This window comes from Cyrtonyx montezumae, unplaced genomic scaffold (assembly GCF_038088225.1).
Source record: "Cyrtonyx montezumae isolate F1298 unplaced genomic scaffold, pur_monq_1.0 scaffold_4, whole genome shotgun sequence".
NCBI classification, from domain to species: Eukaryota; Metazoa; Chordata; class Aves; order Galliformes; family Odontophoridae; genus Cyrtonyx; species Cyrtonyx montezumae.
Window position 1 is genome coordinate 12,367,891 of NW_027072045.1, and position 20,096 is coordinate 12,387,986.

Sequence of the window (20,096 nt, forward strand, 5' to 3'; positions counted from 1 at the left end):
GTCATGTCCCACTCATGGAGCTCAAAGTGTGCAGAGACATTGGCTTTGGTGGGTCCTGAAGTGTCCTGATGGGATGTACTAAATGACCCTGTTCCCCGAGAGTGGGTGCAGGTGTCAGGATCCTCCAGCTCTTGCCATGCAGAAGTGCCCCAAACTGGATCTGCATCACAAGGGAATTCATGTTTTGGAGTATTTGTTAAACAAATGTTGCTTCTTTTCCACCTAAAGTGCAATAGAAAATTAAATCAGTGCTTGCTGTATATTAAAGGGGCAGATTCCAGAAAGAAATGCATATTGTGTTTCAGCTCAGAGGGAGGTGCAGTGGCTGATAATTCCAGGAGACTGCTTGAAAAAGAGGTGATTGCCTACAGCGCTCAGATTTTGTCTCAGCTACTACCAAAGGAGACTGTATGCCATAGAATAGTTCTGATATTCTAATAGAAACCCTTTCTCACCCCTGTTTTTCAAGGATCAAGACAAGAACAAGCCGCTATCCACTCTGGCTAACCTGGCCATCACCATCACAGATGTGCAGGACATGGACCCCATTTTTATCAACCTGCCCTACAGCACAAACATCTATGAGAACTCGCCTCCGGTAAGGGCTGCTGCTTCCCTCCAGTACCAAGGGGTGACAGGTTGGGGTGTAGGACTGAAAGCACAAGGTATCCTAAACTGCTGAAGGAAAACGTCCCCTTTGCAGGGGTATCGGTCTGTCCTTCCGTCACAGCTTTGTGTTGCTGGGGAAACAAGTACCAAGAGAAGATCAAGGTGGCATCTCATTAGGTGCAAATCTTTTGTTTAGGAAGCATGAAACCAAAGTAAAACATTTTCTTGAATTTTTTTTTCATAAATGTTAAGAGGGTTTGATGTTGTTCTCAGCACACGCTCACCTCCTTTCCCCCTGCAGCGTCCACACATGCCATTTCTGATAGAAAACTTGAAGAAAAATGGAAACGTTCCTGAAACGAAGCAGTTTTGAAAATGCCAGAAAGATCAGCCATTTCAGCACTTTGAGTCTTTTCCCCCAGGTTTTACCAAATTGATCCAATCATTTCAGTTCTTCTGAAATCTAGTTTGTCAGCAGACTCACTGGCTGTGGAAACATCTCTCCACCTCCAAATGCAGCATTGCCTTTCTCCTGTGGGGAGTGTGGCGAGCAGCTTCTACTCCTATCAACTGAAGCATCTGCCCTAGTCAGCAACACCCACCTTGCCACATCCCGTAGCTTCACTGAGAGGGCAAATATTTTGGTGTATGGACAGAGAAACCTTCTGTCCTAGAATGAGGCAGCGGTAGGCTTCCATAACCATGTGTCCATCCCACAACATCTCTGTTGTGCTGGATTTGAAACGCCCAAAGGCCCATTTCACCTAGTGGCAGGGTGGACTCCAGCTCACTTGAGTTTCTGCCTTTTAATGCATTTTGGAGCAAAACTCTGGCTCTGACTGCTCTGAGTGTGCCGGATCAATAGGGCTGTTTTGCTGTCAGAAATCTCACCATCAGACAGCACTTTACCCACCTGCCAACGCAAAGATGGCAAAAAAATGGCTTTGTGAATTACTTTCATGAGGCTTGGTGCTGTTTAGTATTTCTGTTGGTGGTCAGCATGAGCCACGGGGAATAGAGAACGCTGTTTAGATCACCATTAACTCTTGGGAGACTTTGTAGCCTTAGGTGAAATTATAGAAATGGAAGTGCCATGAGTATCAGCAAGTGTTGTCTGTATCACCTTCATAGAGTGATCTGGTGTTCGGAAAAAGGGATCTCACACAACTTAATGGCATTTGCTGAGGTGGAGATAAGCAACTCATTTAAACCAACACACACCTACGTTATTCCCAGGGTGTACACTATTTACAGTAGGCAAAGCAGCAAATACTCGTTGCTCAACCCAAAATGAGAAATGAAACTTTACTACCCCACCCAATTTCTGTTGGCCATATGTAGCATCTCCAAAGTCATTGCAATTGAGAAAATCCAGGAACGAATGCAGTGTTTGGGTCCACATCTCAGCCTTGGTTCCCACGGGGGTAGTGTGATGAGTACAACTTGTGCTGGTTGAAATTCTCCCATCACAGCATTGCTCAGGGGTGAGGGAAGTGGGAACTGAGCAAGGCCCATTGCTGAATATGGCCACTGCTTTGGAGGGTCCTGGTGTGGACATAAAGACCCATCCTTCATGGGAGAAATCTCAGTGGTTGAAACAAGCATGTAGTCTGCTTTGTTTCCATGTGGACTTTCTGATGGCAAATTTCCCCACGGGAGCCCTTATTGCTTGAGGGAGCACGTGCCAAATGGCTCCATTTTGGAAAGGATGACAGCAGGTTTGGGTGAGGCAACCAGGCTCAGCCAGCTTCTGCCCCCAAATGGGCTGCCATGCTCCCAGTTTAAGCTGACAGGCTGTAATGCATTTGTGGGGATGTTTGCCACACTGAGGAAATCTCCCAGCCCCAGATCTGGGGACGGAAGAGGCTTCTTTCCACACCCTCTCCCTTGCTCCTTTTTTATCTGCAGTGCACAGCATGTCTGTGCTCCTCTATCAATGTATCGGGTGAGAATACCTAATCTAAAGTGTATACATTACCTAATAAAATCCTTCTTATTTGGGATTATTGCATCAAATTTTAATTTCCTCACTCGAGCAACAGCATGTCAGCCAGCCCGTCAGTGGAGAGCCGATAGAAGGTGAAAAGAGTGGATAAACTGCAGCAAATTACTGCAAACAGATCTCTATCAGCCCTTTGACTGGAATTGACTGGAATTAAGAAGTGAGAAATAGGATTTTTGCCTCCGAATCTGCTGTGGCAGCTTTCCGAGGTGCTCCCCCCTCCACCGGCTCCTCCCGGTGCTGCGCTTTGCCTTTCAAGTCCCTAATCCTACAACAGAGAAAGAAGAAAAAGGGGAGAGGGGAGAGGAGTGCCTTGCTTTCTTTCCCAGACTGGGATCTGGTGGCATAACTGGAAGCACTCAGGGCTTACACTTCTTCAGACATGGAAAGGAAGGAAAATGTCTTACGTGGTGTATGGGAACTGTTGAATCACGGCCTGAACCATTGATTGATCACCTGAGGTGAGCACTGAGTCAGCTGCAGGGGCACAGGTGTGATTGGAAGGGGTGGAGTCTGGCTCCACCTCTCCCAGACCCTATTTAAGGGCTGACCACCACTGGGGAAGGATCTCTTGTTGGAGGTCCCTCTCCTGTGGAGTTATTGGTGAGCCTCAACCCTCTGCAAAAGATGAATCTTTCTTTATTTACTGGTTGTCTGTTTGCCACCCAGATAAGCCAAGCAAAATATACCATCCTCCTCATTATTTTCTGTGAATACTTTTCTTTTGGGTTATTCATCCTCCACGTTGCCAAGGGAGAAGATGCAGTAAGGAGAAGCTTTGCCATCTCTGGAGGAGTTGTGCCTCCTTCCGTGCCACCGGTTATCATCCTAGGCTGCCTCAGGTGTCCCTTGTGTTTTTTTCATCCTTGGGTTCTTTTACTGTATCCATCATTGTGCTATCTGTAGACTAGATAGCATTGCTGATACTCCAGAGAAGTTAGGCTGGAGAAGAGACGCTGAAGGTGAGACCTGCTCTTTGAATTTGGCTGATACCTGGCCCAGGCACCATCACAGCTTCACTTGGTGCTGTAAGAGAAGGAATCCACTCTCCAAGAGATGAGCTGAAGCCCCTGTAAGTTTGATCCCAGGGGGAGCCTTGTGCAGTTAAGGAGGGGGGGTGGGGGCAAGCCCACTGGTGCTCAGTCCCGAGATCAGCGTGTTCCCTCATAACAGCATGGTATGCATCCGTGTAAAATATCATTAAAACAGTTTTAATTCTTCAGCACCCCCCCCCCTCACTTCTCCAAAAACTCCTTGGGTTAAAGAAATAATGTGGAATCAGTGCTATTTTTGCCCTAGAGTCTCAATAGCTCCAAGTTAATTCTTTCTTACAATATTTCCAGCCCATCAGTGTGAACACTTTATTAAAAGCTCAGGGTTTTATTAAAAAAGGATTGATTTACCCCTGCCCCTCTTCAGAAAACCCTCAAACTTTGTTTGGATAATGTGCCATTCTTTATTTTCTTTACCTTTTTTCAAGCATAGTCTCTTGCAGGTTATTACTTTTCTAAATCTTTTCCCTCCTTCCCTAGAGAGAGGGAGTTATTCTGCTCCAGTGCTACAATTTATACCCACCACTTGCTTTAAGAAGTGCCAGGAATATTTGGGAGTCTCTAAGTGCCAGATGTTCTTGCCATGGATCCCTGGGTTGAACCCTGGGCAGATCTCCTGGCCCTGGAGGGTAGTCTGGGATTTCCATGAGAAATTGGAAGCCTTGCTAGATGTGCTTTGCTTGGCTTATGGAGGTGAGCTGGTCCCCTCCAGTGTAGGGTTGCAGCTTCTCCTACCTTTGCCATGCCAAGCATTAAAAAGAATAACGTTATGATCCAGTAGGATTTTCAGAAGCAAAATGGGAACCTGGGATATGATTGGTGAGAAGTCAATCTTTGCTGTTATGTGATGGCATTGACCATGGCTTGGTTTCGTGTGCTTGGTGAGCAAGGCACTTGCTAAGTCACTTGTTGTGACTTCTAAGAGATGAGCACAGCCTAAGTGTAGGGTCACGTTTTGCAACTTCCCTTCTCCACATCTCTCTCCATCCCATGCTGAATCAGAATCCCCCTTCCCATTGACCATGCTGAGTGGTCACGCTCTGAGGCTGTGTTGCTACTGTTCACCACAAAACAAATCACTGCCACCAGCTAGGTGGGCAAGCAATCCATCTGCCTTGTGGCACTGCTCCAGTTTCTTCCATGGAAGGTCCAGACTGATCCTAAACACAGTGTGGATGCTCAAGGATGATCCTTGCAATCCTGGGAGCTGGGATCTGCCAGCTGTAACACTTGCAAAGGAGGTGGCAATAAGGACAGAAACCAGCTGGGCTGTGAATAGACACCAGAGGCACCCAGATCCCTGCTTTGATCCCAGGAGATGGCATCCAGGAGCAAAAGGGAACTCAGGGAGCTGCTGGGTCTTTGCTAATGCTTTGGCATGGCAGGAGCCCTGCCTCCTCCTGCCTTTTATTCTGCCCCTCTTCTCTGCATGGCCTTGCCCTCCATTCCACATCCCTTGCTCTTCTCCCCACTGGCTTGCTTCCCCCTTTCCTCAGGCTCATTTGAGAAGGGCAATTACTGTCTGTGATTTAGAGGCTCTCCAGCAGCTGCTGAGCTTTGCCAGCTGAGTGCTGCTCACAAGCCAGTGCCCTGGGATTTACAGCTCGTGTTCGGGGTTAACAGCAGAGATATACTTAAGAAGTCTATTGAAATGCCCTCAGACGTGTCAAGGGGGCAGATCTGCCTGATGCTGAGAGCTGGGGACACAACAGGTCCCTGCTCTACTCCGGTGGTGTTCAGCTGATGGATGGTGGGGAAACGCAGTGCTGCCTGCTGCTGTGCTCCCTTGTTAGATATGCAAACGCCTCCGTTGACATTTTCTTTGAGGGTGAAAGAAAAAAAAAAGAAAAAAATTACTTCTTTTTCCACTGTTTAATAAACCAACGAAAACAAGAACAGCTGAGTTGTAAATTTTTTCACACTACATTAATTATGTGCATGTGGCTGTGTTTGTATTCACACGGGCTCGCTGCAGTGCGGCGGGGGAAACGTAGGCTTATGGAGCTGACAGGGTATGTGATGGTTTTATTTCAGGAGCTAAACAAGGTTTGTGGGTCAGATCTGGGGGCTTTTGGCCACAAGGACCTTTGTTGCTGGGCTAAGAAGCAGGCTGGTGGGCAACCCTCTGTTGCCAATGCCCATCCTCCTCCACCAAAGGTTAAAATCTTTGCAGCTTCCTTAGCTCAGTCCTGCTGGTGCTGCCCCAGGGTGAGTGAGCAGAGCTTTGCTGCCCTAACAATGTCCCTGTTTCTCACAGGGTACCACAGTGCGGATGATCACAGCCATCGATCAGGATAAGGGTCGGCCCCGTGGCATTGGCTACACCATCGTCTCGGGTAAGTCATGACTGGCAGTGGGAGAGGACACTTGTGGGGGCTGCCCTGAAGCTCAGGGGGTGCTCCCCAATGTGCATTGATTTGGAGGGAATGCTCACACACAGCAAGGCTGGCTGGCAGCTCCGTGCACAGAAATAGTTTCCCGTTTCACTCCCACAAAGCTGGGCCACTTCATGTGCTCCCTTAATTGACCCTGGGTTCAAGGTGATCTCACCTCGGCTTTCAAGTCTGCTGATCCAAGCTGCAAGCACCCAGGTCCGCCTGCCTTTGAAGAAGCAAGGATTATTTATTCCTCTAATTCTCTCCGCAATTTATTCTGATGCACCCCAGCATGACTTAAAGGAGTGATTCCCTCAGATCATGTGAATCAATCCAGGCAAAGAGCAGCAGGGTCTCTCTTTTTTTTTTTTTTAGCCCTTTCTCACTGGAAAAATATTTTTATGCTTTGCTTGGGTCAGCTTTCTCACGGAATAGCCTCAGTGCTGCTTTGCTGGGAGTCAGGGGACAGAAAAACAGACAGGGGTACCCAGAGCTGCCCCGCGTCTGCTCGCACACACCAGCAGCTTAATCCTGCCTTGGTGCCACCCGGCAGGGAGCCATTCCCTATCAGAGTATCATGCAGAACACATCAAAGCCACCGGTGCTCAGGCTGCTTTGAATTCATTTATTTTGCTTTCCCCAAGCTGACAACGTGAACCAGTTGGGAGATATCTCCCATCATTGCCAGCATCGCTCCCACCTCCCCTCACTGCAGCAGGGCCTCACTCTGCCTCTTGGTCACAAACCAAATCTGTTTTTTCTTAAGTCAGTAAAGCCATGAATGCCATCCTAGCTGTGATCAAGGTGTTCTTCTAAATCTACACAATTTGCCCATCTTTTGGTGGGCAATTTGCTACGCTCAGGTCCAGCAGTGGGAATGGGCTGCTAGCGCACCTCCAAAATCCTGCTCACCCCAGGCATGTGTGTTGTTTTTTTTTTTGGCCAGCAGGTAAAGCCTAATTAATTGATCATTATCTTCAATCGTGATGCTAAAGGTCAGCAAGCAGATTTTGTGCCTGAGCTGGTAGATTTTTATGGCAATCTTACAAAAAAAAAATAGCAGTTTAACATACGGGAATCGGGATGCAAATTAAATTAGAAACCAACCGTAAGGAAAAGAGAAAATGGGCAATGGAGGCTGCAATTAGAGCAGGCTGTAATGGGGGGGAAGTGACAGTTCTCCCACGTGACAAGGTGCAAGGTGCCAAGCCTTGAGGGCACAGGGCTTGTGGCATCTGCTTGGAATCTACGTCGGAGGGAGAGCCAGCAAGTAACCATCAATGCTTCATAATGGGCGTGGGAGGCAATGGCTTACTTTGGAGGTGGGACATGGTTATTAATTTGGAAGTGCCACTGTCCTGCTCAGCCACAGCCATGCTTGGGATATAGTGCAGGAGCCCTTATTTATACCTCCAGGCACAAGGTCCTCCTGTGACAGCACAACGATAAAACTAGAAGATTAACCATAACCACATAAAACAAGGCTGGAGATCTAACTGCGTGCCGCTGCCTTATGAGGCTGTTAACCTGAGATCAGACAGGAGCGCCGGGCTGGGTAGTGGTCCATGGGAGCGCCTCAGGAAGCTGTGTCACCCATGAGTTGGTGATGCTCAGCCGCTGAGGTCAGGGCTCCGTTTGAAGGACAGGTAATTAATTCCAGGTAGTAATCCACGGCTCCTTTTTGGCAGATTTATGGAGATAGCCTCTGTGCCAGGGACTCTGCCTTATCATCTTTCATGTCCCAGGCGAGTGGGTGACTTGTGTGCCACGACCTGCTCCAGATAAGGCTGTTGATTGCAGGGAGCTCACGGCTGGGAGGCAGATTGATTTCCTGGTGGCACCAACAGGTGATGGGAGAGCGACAGAGCTCTCCTAGGAGCAGCATTTTTATTGTGGATTAAACGGGCTGTGCCGCTAATGGGCATCATCATAGTGGTTAAACCTGAGGGAAGGGCAGTGGCTGCCAGCGGTGCCAAATTTTTGGTGCAGCAATCCACGTGTCTTTAAGTGAGACTTGGGAAGCCATGCAGGAGAGAGAGGGGAGCTCTGAGTTGCTGTGCCCAGTGCTCCCTAGAAGCAGCTTTCTTCCAGAATTGATGTTTTAAGGAGGCTGCTTCCGTTGCCGGCGAAGCGCTCTCTTCCTAAAGCCGGTGCATCCCAAGGGAAGCAGGAATTAGAAATCATTATTTGCTCTATGTATCAAAAGTGTGAGTTACAAAAGCAAGAGGGGGACATGTCTGGAGATAACCGTTGTCTGGCTTTCCTCTGTTCTTGCTGCTAAGGAATAAGAAACTTTCCACCAAATCAGCGTGGGCACCCTCAGGACTTGTTTCACACTGACCTGGCTTGTCCACGTGCCTCTCTTCCCAGAGGGAAGTATGAAGCTCCAAGGGGAGGTCAAGTCCCACTCATCCTTCTTTTGACCTCGATTAATAAAGAAAGGCAAGGCGAAGCAAACCTTTTCCCTGAACCCCTTGAGCCAGGCAGGGGGGAGCACCCTTGGAAGTACAACCTGCTAGGTTTAACATTCCCAATGCTCAGCTGTGCTGGCTTTTTTTCACATTGGGATTGCTGGGTGAACTGCTGAGGTGTTGATGTCCCCATAAATCACAGCTGCTGGGAGGGCCTTGCAGCGTGATTTAAAGGCAGCAATCACCGTAGAGCACCTCTGGAGGAGGGCATGCTGATGGGTGGGAAAGTGCCTGACGCCAAGCTATTCATCATCGGTGGTTTTCCCACCCTGACAGTGCTCAGAGAAGAGGCAGTGGCTGCAGTCATACTCTTGGGTTTCCTTGGGGTAGCATCATGCTTTGGCTCCGTCACAACCCAGGGATACGTACGGTACAAAGGGGGTGATGGATGTTTGGAAATTAAAACTGTACACCCCCATTTGTGGGTAAATATAAAGCACAGCCTGTGCTTGATTGCAGGGATCTTTTTACCTGCCTGTGATTTGCTGTATATTTGAAGCACTGGTAACCACTGGATGATCCTGAACTCTCTCTCTTCATGTCAGGGCTAGAGATAACAAGATGTTCTGAGATGTTCTGTAGCATGAAAGGTTTTCTGGAAGGTGTCGATCCCAAAGGTGTGGGTTTTAGTTTTAAATCTGGTTCAGTTGTCCTGGACACATCACCATGTGCTCTTTTGTGTTCTCCTTGTGTGTCTGATTGCTGCTTTTTGCAGACTTGGAAATCCAGAGTAGTAGCTGCTAAGAAGGAAAGATCAAAACCAATATTCACATGCATTGCCTTGTGAACACGGCATGGGCTTGAGCAGAAATAGGTCAGAAAGGATTGGGAATGCCCTTCCTTCCTTTTCTTTTTCCTTTAGAGCAATGGTTGCGGTTGTCCAAACTTAAAGCATCCTTAAATGACAAGTCGGGGCAAGGCACTGCCCTTGTCATGCTCCCCTGCCTATCTCATGGGGCAAAACCTCAAGGTGAAGAGTGGTCGTGGTGGTTGACGGACTCCTCAGACGATGATAACTGTGTCTGTTGCTGACTCCATGAACCACATCCAACAGCATCTATTTCAGCGCTGAGGAGCCCTGACAGAGCACATTTGGACTAATAAATCACCAGGCACGAGGTGTATGATGGGTTCCCCTTCTGCAGCTCGTGAAAGTCACTGGCCGTGAGCAGGATGCTCTCTGGTATGAGGCAACCTGCACGGCCAGCCTGGCAGCATGGCTGCAACCCTTCCGTGGGTGTGAGCAATGCTCAAAGGCCAAGGGGGCAGGGAGGAAGGGAGGGGATGCCAATATCTTCCTTTCTTCCCTTTTTATTTTTTCCCTCAGTCCTGGGCTCGTGCCAGTGTTTCTAATGGCCTTTTTAAACAGAGAGAGTTGGCTGAGGGCAATTAAACATTACGGCCTTCATCTATAAAGCCCTTTGTTATAGCAGTGTTTCTTTGCTGTGATGCTTGTGCTACTGTCTGCTCCTCCATGAGCCTGGAGGAACTCTGGGGGTGGGCTGCTGCTATCCATCTCCTTGCTTCTAGCCCAGCACCAGCTGCTGCTTACTTTCCTGGCCACGTGGGATACAGGAGCTGCCCTTGTACCCACACCACCATTTCCAGTGCTGGCTGATATCTCTTAAACCACATTGGTATTTCTGTCTCAAAGCTTATTCCTTTTTATTGTTGCTTTTCCCTTTCCTTTGTCTTTTTGGATATTTTCAAGCATCGTGTGCTTTGCTTTTCCTCCCTCTTTATGTTCTCTGTTGCCACCCACCCTGTCCCCATCCTTCCAGCAGCTCCTGAGCCACAGGTGGGATGACTGATGCTGAAGAACTGTCTGTGTGCACCAAGGGATGCTCTGAGCATGGGTGGGGATGGGGCCGTGGAGGAAGACAGGCAGCAGGAGCATTGCTCCTCAGGTCACTTCACTCCAGTGCCAAGGGCAGCCACAATTGTCCCTGCCTATGTCATTATACAGGTGTGCAGAGCTCATGGTGGGGACTGGAGAGTCCACACTGTGTCATCTGAGAAACAGAATTATTCCGGGTCTGGGATCAGCTGAAAAACCCTGCAAAGATTCACCTTCTGCTCCATGCCCTTTCTCTTAAGTCTCAATGTTGATAGCAGCAGGGCATTAGCCATAACATTGGGTCACCGCCACACAGAGGTAGTTCTGCTGGCAGGGTTCTGTCCCCATGGCCACCATGGGTGTGCTCATGCACGTGGCATGCATCAATGTGGTGTGCAAATGGGTGGAAGCTGATGTAGAGAGAGAGGGAGGGGACCTGGAGTGGGGAGGAATTGAAGGGAGCATCCTTCAAGCCAGGCATTGGGAACAACAGGGTTTGGTGCTGATGGCTGGACTAGGTGATGTGATGTCCAACCTAAAGGAATCTGTGATTCCACAGCCACTCTGAGCTGCTGCTGGTACTGTGAGTAGCCGTGCATGGGTTCATTATGCTGGGTGGCACTCAGCCTGCCACTTCAGATGGAGGGAAAAAAGCACCAAGGGAAGAAGCGGGGGAGAAAGTTGTTACAGCCCTCAGGAAGTAACCCAGGGAGGAGAGGGGAGAGCAGTGGTGCTGTTGCCTACATGCCAGCATGCAGTTTCTGTGCTCATCACTAATTTAGCAGCCACCATGGTATTGTGTTGGGCTGGCATCAGATATCCTGGGCTCCAAGCACCAACTGCTTGTTTTTGTTTGGAGGGAAGAGAGAGCACCTGTTACTGTCACAGGGGTATCCCCAGTGCAGGAAATTCATCCTTTCAGCATCTGCCAGTCGAGAGACTCAAGTGTCACCTCAGTGCTCCCTTGGTGTCTGTTTCCACAGGGGGAGCCAAATAGGATGCCCACTGGAAGCACCCGGTGTGGGTGCAAGGAGCAGTGCAGAGGCCAGATATGGCTCAGATAGGGAAGAATGTAGCAGCTGCCCCGGGGCATCACATCTGCTGACAGTAGATGCAAGACTGTAAATACAGGGCTAGAGCCTGTAGTGTGTACTCTAGTGCTCTCCCAGCCACAAGAGACATCCAACTACATGGGAAGTACCATTCCCAGGTATGCAGGTTTGGGGAGGCCACTTACAGCCATTTAAAGCACACTGAGGCAGTGCATAGAGCCCAAGGACTGGGTCCATTTATGCAGAGGCCAGCGGGGAAGAGTCTTATATCCCCCCCTGTGCTCATGCTTCCTCTTGGTTTTGCCAGGCAACACCAACAGCATCTTTGCCCTGGATTACATCAGTGGAGCGCTGACCCTGAATGGGCCGCTGGACCGAGAGAACCCCTTCTACAGCGCTGGGTTCATCCTGACAGTGAAGGTGAGGTACTGGAGACCACTCGGAGCAGGAGGGGAGAGCACCCACACGGAGGTACAAACACTGGCCTTGGGGCTTCTAGGAGTATCCACGGCTGAAAGCCAATGTTTGCTGACCAAGGAGTTTTGGCACAGCCCCTGCAGGATGGTCTGAAATGTGGTTTCTTTCATGGGGCCATTTTTTGTGCCCTTCCTGGCCTCCAGCTAGATTCTCCTGCTGTTCTGTCAGCTGAGGGAGTGATGCTAGAAGTTGCCTCGTCAAGAAAATGCACCAGAGCGTGGCTTGCAGCCCCACCTGAGCATGGCCCTCAGTGCCACTCACAGCCCTTTAATTAAAATCAATACCAAGCAGGGCAGCTGGTTGGAAACACATTTAGGAGTATAGATTCGGCTGGGCTGGGCTGGGGAAAAAATCAGCACTGCAGGAAGGGTCATTGATTGAGAGGGCAGCAGCCTGCTTGCTTTGGAGAGTGCAGTGGGCACAGCTAGGGGCAAAGGGACAAGAAATTCTTCCTCCCACTCTCAGGAGCAGGTCACACCATGGGGCTTCCTGCATGAGGGAGAGATTCGCATCCATCCCTAGTATCTTTTGGTTTGGGATTTGTAGTTTAAATTCAGAAATTGAGAGAAGGGGGGGAAATTATACGTACGTTGTCTGTATTTAATAGGGACAAAAATGTTAGTTTAGTTTCAGAAAGGTTTTGAACCTGAAAGCTCACCCACATTCCTGACTGAGAGATGCCAGGCCTCCAGCCACATGATGTTGTGCTGGTGGATTTTGTTCCCCCTCCCACAAACTTCACATCATCCCCAGGTTGCTGCCAGCTTGGCCCCATGTTGTCCCTGCTGTTCCTGCACTCAACTGGGTGTTCCTGGCTGAGATCAGCCTGTCCTGCTGGGCGTGCAGAAGCAGTGAATAGTAACAAGAGGGGACAAGAGGAGGGACTGCTGGGAAAGGCAGTATGCAAGCCTTGCAATAAAATCTGCACTCTTTTCTTTGGGGAAAGCAAAATTAAAGTCATTCTTGAGACAGAGGTGCGATACGGAGTTATGACCCAGCTCCATGTTCAGATGTTTCCAAAGCTATTTTAAGGTCTTAATCTTGCTTTCCCGAGTTGCCCTAGTTTTCTGTGCCTTCAGCAGTACTTCTGTGGTTAGCTTGCACCTCAGAAGGCAGAGGAGAAAATTGAGTGGTGTGTCATGACACTGGTAGGAGAACTGCAAGCACTGTATCTGAAGCAGGGGTGGTGGAGGAGCTAGGTCAGCATCTGTTTGTATTCACGCCAGCTGCATGGGAAGGTGCTCAGGCAGGACCAAGTGGATCAGGCTGCCCAGAGAAGCTGTGGATGCCCCATCCCTGGATGTGGCTTTGGGTAGGCTGAGCTGATGGGAGGTGTCGCTGCCCATGGCAAGGGGTTGGAAATAGATGGTCTTTCAGGTCCTTTCCAATCCAAACCTTTCTAAAAGTCTCCTTCAGTGACAAAGCAGAGGAAGGAAAGACCGTGAGGGTCTCTAATCAAGGTATGCATGCCTTCCAAAACTTTGGTCAGGTTCTGCAGCATGCACAAGATGAAGGGTGAGGAAAGGTTCTTCCTTGCACCAGCTGTCTCAGGAACAGCCATTTACTTTGTTTTTCTCTGGGGTCTCTGCCCTTTCTCTGGGCTATTTCTGCCCTTTACAGACCATTTATTCTTCGGAAAGCACAGATGGAATTGTAGAATGATTTAGGCTGGAAAAGCCCTTTGAGATCACCAAGTCCAACCACCAGCTTTACTTACCAAGTTCTGTCACTAGCCCATGTCCCTCAGAGCCATGTCCACATGCCCCTTAAATACCTCCAAGGGTGAGGACTCCACCACTGCCCCAAGCAGTCCATCCCAATGTCTGACCACCCTCTCCATGAAGAAATTCCTCTTAATCCAATCTAAACCTCCCCTTGCACAACTCAAAGCTGTTTCCTTGTGTCCTACCACTTGCCACCTGAGAAACTAGACAGGCTACCCCGCTATTTTCTCCCCACACAGGGCACCGAGCTAAATGATGACCGCACACCCTCCAACGCCACCGTCACCACCACCTTCAATATCCTGGTCATTGATGTCAACGACAACGCGCCCGAGTTCAACAGCTCTGAGTACAGTGTGGCCATCCCCGAGCTGGCCCAGGTGGGCTTTGCACTGCCCCTCTTCATCCAGGTGCAAGACAAGGACGAGGTGAGCCAGCCCCTGCCGCATACGGGTGATGGTGATTTGCAGCATCCTTGGTAAAGCAGCACCCAAGTGGTTTGGGGTGGATGCGGGGAAGGATAAATATCAGACATGAGATACGTTGTTGTACTCTGGTACCTCTTTTTGCAGCTCTTACTGCGGCTCAGTCCCCAGAGCACAGACACGGGGTGTGCTTTAACGCATGGAGGCCACTGAGAGCCAGAAAATAGGATTGCACAGGATGCTGATCCTTGCCTGCTACTGAGGGCTCCCCTCAGGCCCTGCAAGGCTTCTTTTTGCCTGCTCTTTTTAGGAAGAAACAATTTCTGCTGGGCTCCTGAGGGACCTCAGAGTCCCAAAGGGGTTTGTGACGGCACTTCAGGTGAACTGAGCAGTATCGAAAAGGAATACATCATCTAACATCTTCCCCTCCACATTCCCTAAAATAAAATAGAATAAAATGAAATCCCAGTGGGTTGATTGAAATGTGCATCTTCTAAGAAGCGGTGAATTAGCATTTGTGGCTGGAAGGCAGCAGTGGCCTTTGCCGGTCGAAGTGATGGACATGCTCTCCTCCAGCCCCCAGTGGGATTCAGAAAACCCTGTAAACCACACAAAATCCTGTTTTTTCACAAGAAGTGATTATGACACACAGCTAACAACCCACTCGTGACATGATGTCACCCCTTGGGAGTCCTGAGCTCAGACTGAAGAGGGGCAGAAGAGCTATTAGGTAGATAAAAAGACTTTTTTTTTTTCTTGAAAAATGTCAATTACTAATAAAGAAGATATGGATATGACAGATGCTGAGGATAGTTTGGGAACAGAGCCACTGTTGTGCTTTCTGAGAGATGTCAGCAGATCCGTGCTTGAAAGGCATTGTAATGCTCCTGTTTATGTCACAAGAATGAAGGATCTGTCATCATTTCTTGTTAAAAGCTCATTTTACTGGAGTCACTCCCATTCGAGGACTCACTCCAGCCTCTCAGCCTGGCTAATTTTAAAATGGGAGAATAAAAAATAGCCTTGCATTCCCGATAGGGTGAGCAAAAAATAACCTCACTCTTTCGGCTCCTGGTGCACGTCTGAGACTTGCTGTGATTTCCCTGAACAAATTTGGTGAGATTTTTGAAACTGCTGAGAGAGAGCGTCTTGTACAGATGAGCTTTTACTCCACAAGCCCATGGAGAACATCATGTTAGCATGGCTTGTTTCTGACTACAGCATTGTTTCCACTGGTAAGAGGCACAGGAGAGCTCAGTGTGTCTTGTAGGGTTGGGAAACAGGTGTTGTACAGGTCTTGTCCTTAAAATGCTCTGTGTGGGCCCTTAAACAAGAAGGTGTTTTGTAACTGGGACCACGTGGCATTCTCAAATGGTGGGGTTTGGGTCTGTCTTTCTTCTCATGTACTGCACACCAACTTAAATGATTGCTGTTTGCAAAGGTTAGATTAACCAACTCAGCAAGCACTTCAGCAGGTATTTACATTGCATGCAAGCCAGTACTTGAAAGCATGTGCTTGCTTTTCTCTTCGCGTTGGAGTGCCCTTCTGCAGTGAGGCTCAGCTTAGCATCTGTAGGGTGAACAGCCTGGAAGAATAGTACCCACACAAAATAGTGAAGGTGGACAGGTGGCCATCCATTTGATATAAAGACAAACAGTAAATTAGGAAAGGCTCACCTGGAACTCTACAGGGGAGGGATGTCCCAACAAAAGATGCTAAATCATGGCCTGAACCAGTGATGGAACACCTGGTGGGAAGGTAGGGCCAACCCAGTGGAGCACAGGTGCATGCAGTGCACCTGAGCTACCAAGAGAGTTGGAGCCAGGATCCACCCCTTCCCAGACCTCGTTGAAGGATTGGCAGTGGAAGTGAGGGCATCTCACTTAGAGATCCTTGCTTACCTGGGGATCTTGAAGACTTTTTGAAGGCAAGTGTTTTCTTTCTCTTATTTTTGTTACCACTGCTATTGCATCTAAGCTGGTACTTGTTTTCTGTGGCCTCCGACCTTGCTGCTCTGCCATCTTGTTATGCTTTCTATTGTGTTGCACCATCCAACCCAGAAAAGACAGTGAAGGAAGAAATCTGTCTCTGTTGTATTTCAGTTCTATCATGTTCTCCATGTGATGGGCTTTCCTTCTGAAGGAGTAATTAGGAGAAGCCATGAGGATGATGACTCCCCTACCCCCCACCCAAGGCTTGGCTGCTTTCTATGCCAAGGTTGAGCCCAGCTCAGTGTTGGCTTGAGCTGGGCAGCAGGAGGAGAGCTGGGCTTTTCGTTTTACCTCCACTTTTTCCATTCCCTGTGGTTCATCAAAAACACTTGAACGCAGGAGAAAGCAGTGCACGGGGTTTGCTTGGTTCTGGAGCCAGCCTTCTGTGAACCAAGGAAAAAGCATTAACCTCTGTGCAACTGAGTTTCTCCCTGCCAGATAGGGAGCAAACCACTTGAATCCCTTTCCAAAGCTATTTGAAAGCTGTTTAGGAAAAATCTGTGCAAGTCTCTCAGTGTTTATGCTGAGCATGTGCTGAAATGGACACTACAGAAGGCATGTGTCTATCTATATGTATATGTTGGGTTCTCCTGTTGCCTGTATAGTGATAGGTCAGCAGGAATTAATAAATCCTATGGGTGAGATGGAAGGCTAGCACCCTGGATTGCCCAGATGTGCTGGAAAGCATATGCTGAATACTTGGGGTGGGATTTTTGGAGCTGTCCAGCTGCAACTGAGGTTTCTATAAGCATGTATTGCCCAGGGCATCCCCTGTTGTAGTTGCTTTCACCCGTGGAAGGGATCTGGCCAGGCTCAGCAATGCCAGCATCACTGCAAGGTCCACAGAAGTGTATTAAGAGAAGCAGCACACCAGAGAAACCAGCTCCTCTACCATGGCTTTCACTTGATTTTCCTTGCCACGGTTGACTGAAGAGGAAGAAAAGGGCAGAGACCGTATAGAGCACGGGTATGATGGGCTGACATTTGAAAATAATTTTTAAAGTTTCCCCAAAAATAAGCATATTAAGGAAGACAGATGGGAAATGCATGAAAAGGAAAAGGAGAAAAAATCCAGGCGATGGGAGTACGCGGTACTTGGTGCATAAAGCTGCATCAGAGAGTTGCATGTGGATACGGTACGTGCCCATGCGTGTGCAGGTGCAATATATGAATCATCCCAAGCATATATATGCATATGACAGACACGCACACTATAAATATGATCTACACAGCCAGGAATTGTAGGGGGGGAATTGACGGCGCTCGAGTATTCTCTCCCAAAAGTGCCAGCTGCCAGTCGGGCTGAATTAGATTTCACAGGGGTTTCTGCAATACATGGAATTCACCAGCAAATTACCCTTAAAGAGGGAAAATCAATCATTTGGAGCAGAGATAAGCTGGAGGCGAGTCAGCCTCGGATTGATCCCGTCTGTGCAGGCGTGTGTGGAATTCGGGAGATAACCTGGGGCCGGAGCAGCTCCTGGGGAGTGGGCAGGGAGAGCTGCTTGGGACAGACAGATGGATATAGGGAGAGGGATTGGGATGGTATGAGGTTGGGAAAGCTTTGCACTGGGCATCTTGAAGGATGCTTAGGACATGATGTCCTGTTGCTCGTAGCTGGTGAACCTTTGGATGGGTTTGTGGTGCTAGCAGCGAGCAGTAAGAGCAGAGGAGGCTATCCAGAGCACTCAAGTGAAATGCCTCAGAGTGGGTGGAGAGAAACACCCTCTTTATGTTTTCAAAGGCGAGATTAAGCGTTACTTGTCCCTGCCTAGCTAGAACCCAGGCACAAGGTAGCCGAGCCATACAAAGAGGCACTAATTGCATTTTATTTGAAGAAATTCTTCTTATTTTCCTTCTTATTTTCTACCTCTCCCACCCCTGCTGAACTCTTAGCACATTTCTTTCTTTGCAAACTTGCCAGAATGAGAGATATTAAGCACTCCTCAGCTTTCTGCCCCTGACTGGAAAGTGGCTGCAAGGCAAACTGAAGTGATGCTGCTGCAGAAACGTGGGCTTTCTGTTTTGGGAACACCACCGGAGCTAGGGCATTGTTTCTGCATTCTCTTGATTCCAGAAGAAGGGGAACACAAGCATGGGGCTTTGTTTGGGGCAGATCAGCTCCCCAAAAGCCAGGTATCAACACCAGGTGATGCCACAGAAGCAGGAATGTGATGTAGCTGCTATTACATGCTCCAAGGAGCAAGTACATGGGGAATGGAATGATAATTATGCACAACAGCGGCTACAACTGTCTTTAGCTGAATTGATGTTGAATTTCCATCAGTGTGGCACCAGGTGCGGCCTCAAAGAGGTTGCGTGGGGGAAAGGAGCATCAGTGCTGTGTATCTGAGCATCCTGTGTTGCTGTGGCCACAAGCCCTGCGGGACCTTTGCTCGTCTGGGATGGTGGTGCTTATTTTGCTCTTTGCGGGCATCTTGGCCCTGTTGTTCTCTCTAGGTGGCACGGAGGAAGGGGTTGAGGGATTTGAGAAGCGTGCGGAGAAATCTTCGGAGCGGGGCACTGGTGGCGGTGTGGGCTGAGCCAGCCCCTTCTGCTGGGCAGCTGATAACAATTTGAATATTCAGATTTGCTTTCAGCCATACGCAGGGGGCTTGCAGGCTCCAGGAACCGGGAGCAAGGAAAGCAGCATGGGGGCCAAAACCAGAAAAAGTAAATAGTGGAATAAATGTATAAGCGGCACCTGGCAGCAGCCTTCCCAGCAGGCAGGAAGCGTTCTCCCCTTCCCCAGAGCTCACATGGGGAGACTGAGGCACTCGAGTGGCTGTTAATTAGGGACGGTGGTATCTGGATCCTGATCTCCCTCCCCAGCCAGAATTAATCCACCCAGCTCCCTCTCTGCAAATGCTTGGATTTCTTTTGATGTTTCAACTTTTATCTCACGCCTCCAACAAACTCGCTCCTTGCTGGATTCCAAGCAAATCCGTTGCATCTCACTGTCACCAGAATGTGCTTTTTCGTGGGGATCCTGAGAGAGGCAGGGGACGCGTGGAGGAGATGCAATGCACCCTGCGTGGGGTGCTGGGAGATGCTGCCCTGGTGAGGGCAGAAGGTCCACTAGGGATGTTGCATGTGCCAGTGGCTCTCGGTGGTCACACTCAGCTAGTTTTTGCTATTAGTGCCTCTTCGTGCATTTAATTGGTGCCTTTTCCTGCTAGGAGGGAGGTCACTCAAGGAAAATTGGCAGTTGGGCTACAGCAACTCCTAGACTTGCTCTTCACGTGATCTGTAGGGCCAGCCAGTGGGAAGGGGTGTTGCACCTGAGAGTGGTCCTGCAGCACCATGGGTGTGCTCTGCCAGTGGGGCCATGGGAGAGGGGTGTCCAGGTCCAAGTGAGTGCTGGAAGGGTGGGCACCTATACTGTGCCCTCTGCATGGGGCCATGATGTCCCAGAGTGGGATGCTCTGTGGTACTCAGGTCTCAAAATGCTAAAAGGGATTTCCCTTCCAGCTCTGTGCTGCATGGACTCATTCTGGGGACACGTTTCAATTATATACACACAGATCTGTGAAAGCAGATAAAAAGAAGACTTAACAGAATTTGCATGCACTGCATGTCCAGTAAACATCTTAAAACCCAACAGAGTTCTTAAGGCCAGTGCTGAACTGTGCAACCAGTTAACCAGCCTTCCTCTCCCTACTGCCAGGGCCCCAACAGCGTGTTTGAGGTCTACCTGGTTGGCAACAACTCCAACCATTTCATCATCTCACCCACCTCCATCCAGGGGAAGGCAGACATCCGTGTCCGCGTGGCTGTGCCACTCGACTTCGAAACCATCCCTCGCTACGAGTTCTCGGTAAGGGAGCAGGAAGGGCAGGGCTATGGGGCATAGAATGTTGAGGTTAGGAGGGGGGAGTTGTTTTTTGAGTGGGAAAAATTAAAACAGTGGAATTAATGGAAGCTCCAATTAAGAGGAGAGGTGGTGGCCCCAAGTTGTGCCAGAGGAGGTTCAGGTTCTAAACAGCAGTGGTGCAGTGGCACAGGTTGCCCCGGGAGGTGGGGGAATCATCGTCCCAGGAGGTGTTGCAGAGCTGTGGAGATGTGGCACTGAAGGATGTG

The 20,096-nt window shown here is 49.2% G+C and overlaps 1 protein-coding gene across 1 annotated transcript in view; it reads left to right on the forward strand.

The window, feature by feature from the left end:
- Positions 1 to 20,096, forward strand: part of CDH23 (cadherin related 23) — a 115,792-nt gene that overhangs the window by 50,107 nt on the left and 45,589 nt on the right. The window contains 5 exon segments of the mRNA XM_065746215.1: positions 470 to 598; positions 5,921 to 5,999; positions 11,706 to 11,818; positions 13,839 to 14,027; positions 19,684 to 19,833. Coding sequence (XP_065602287.1) covers positions 470 to 598; positions 5,921 to 5,999; positions 11,706 to 11,818; positions 13,839 to 14,027; positions 19,684 to 19,833 — 660 coding nt within the window.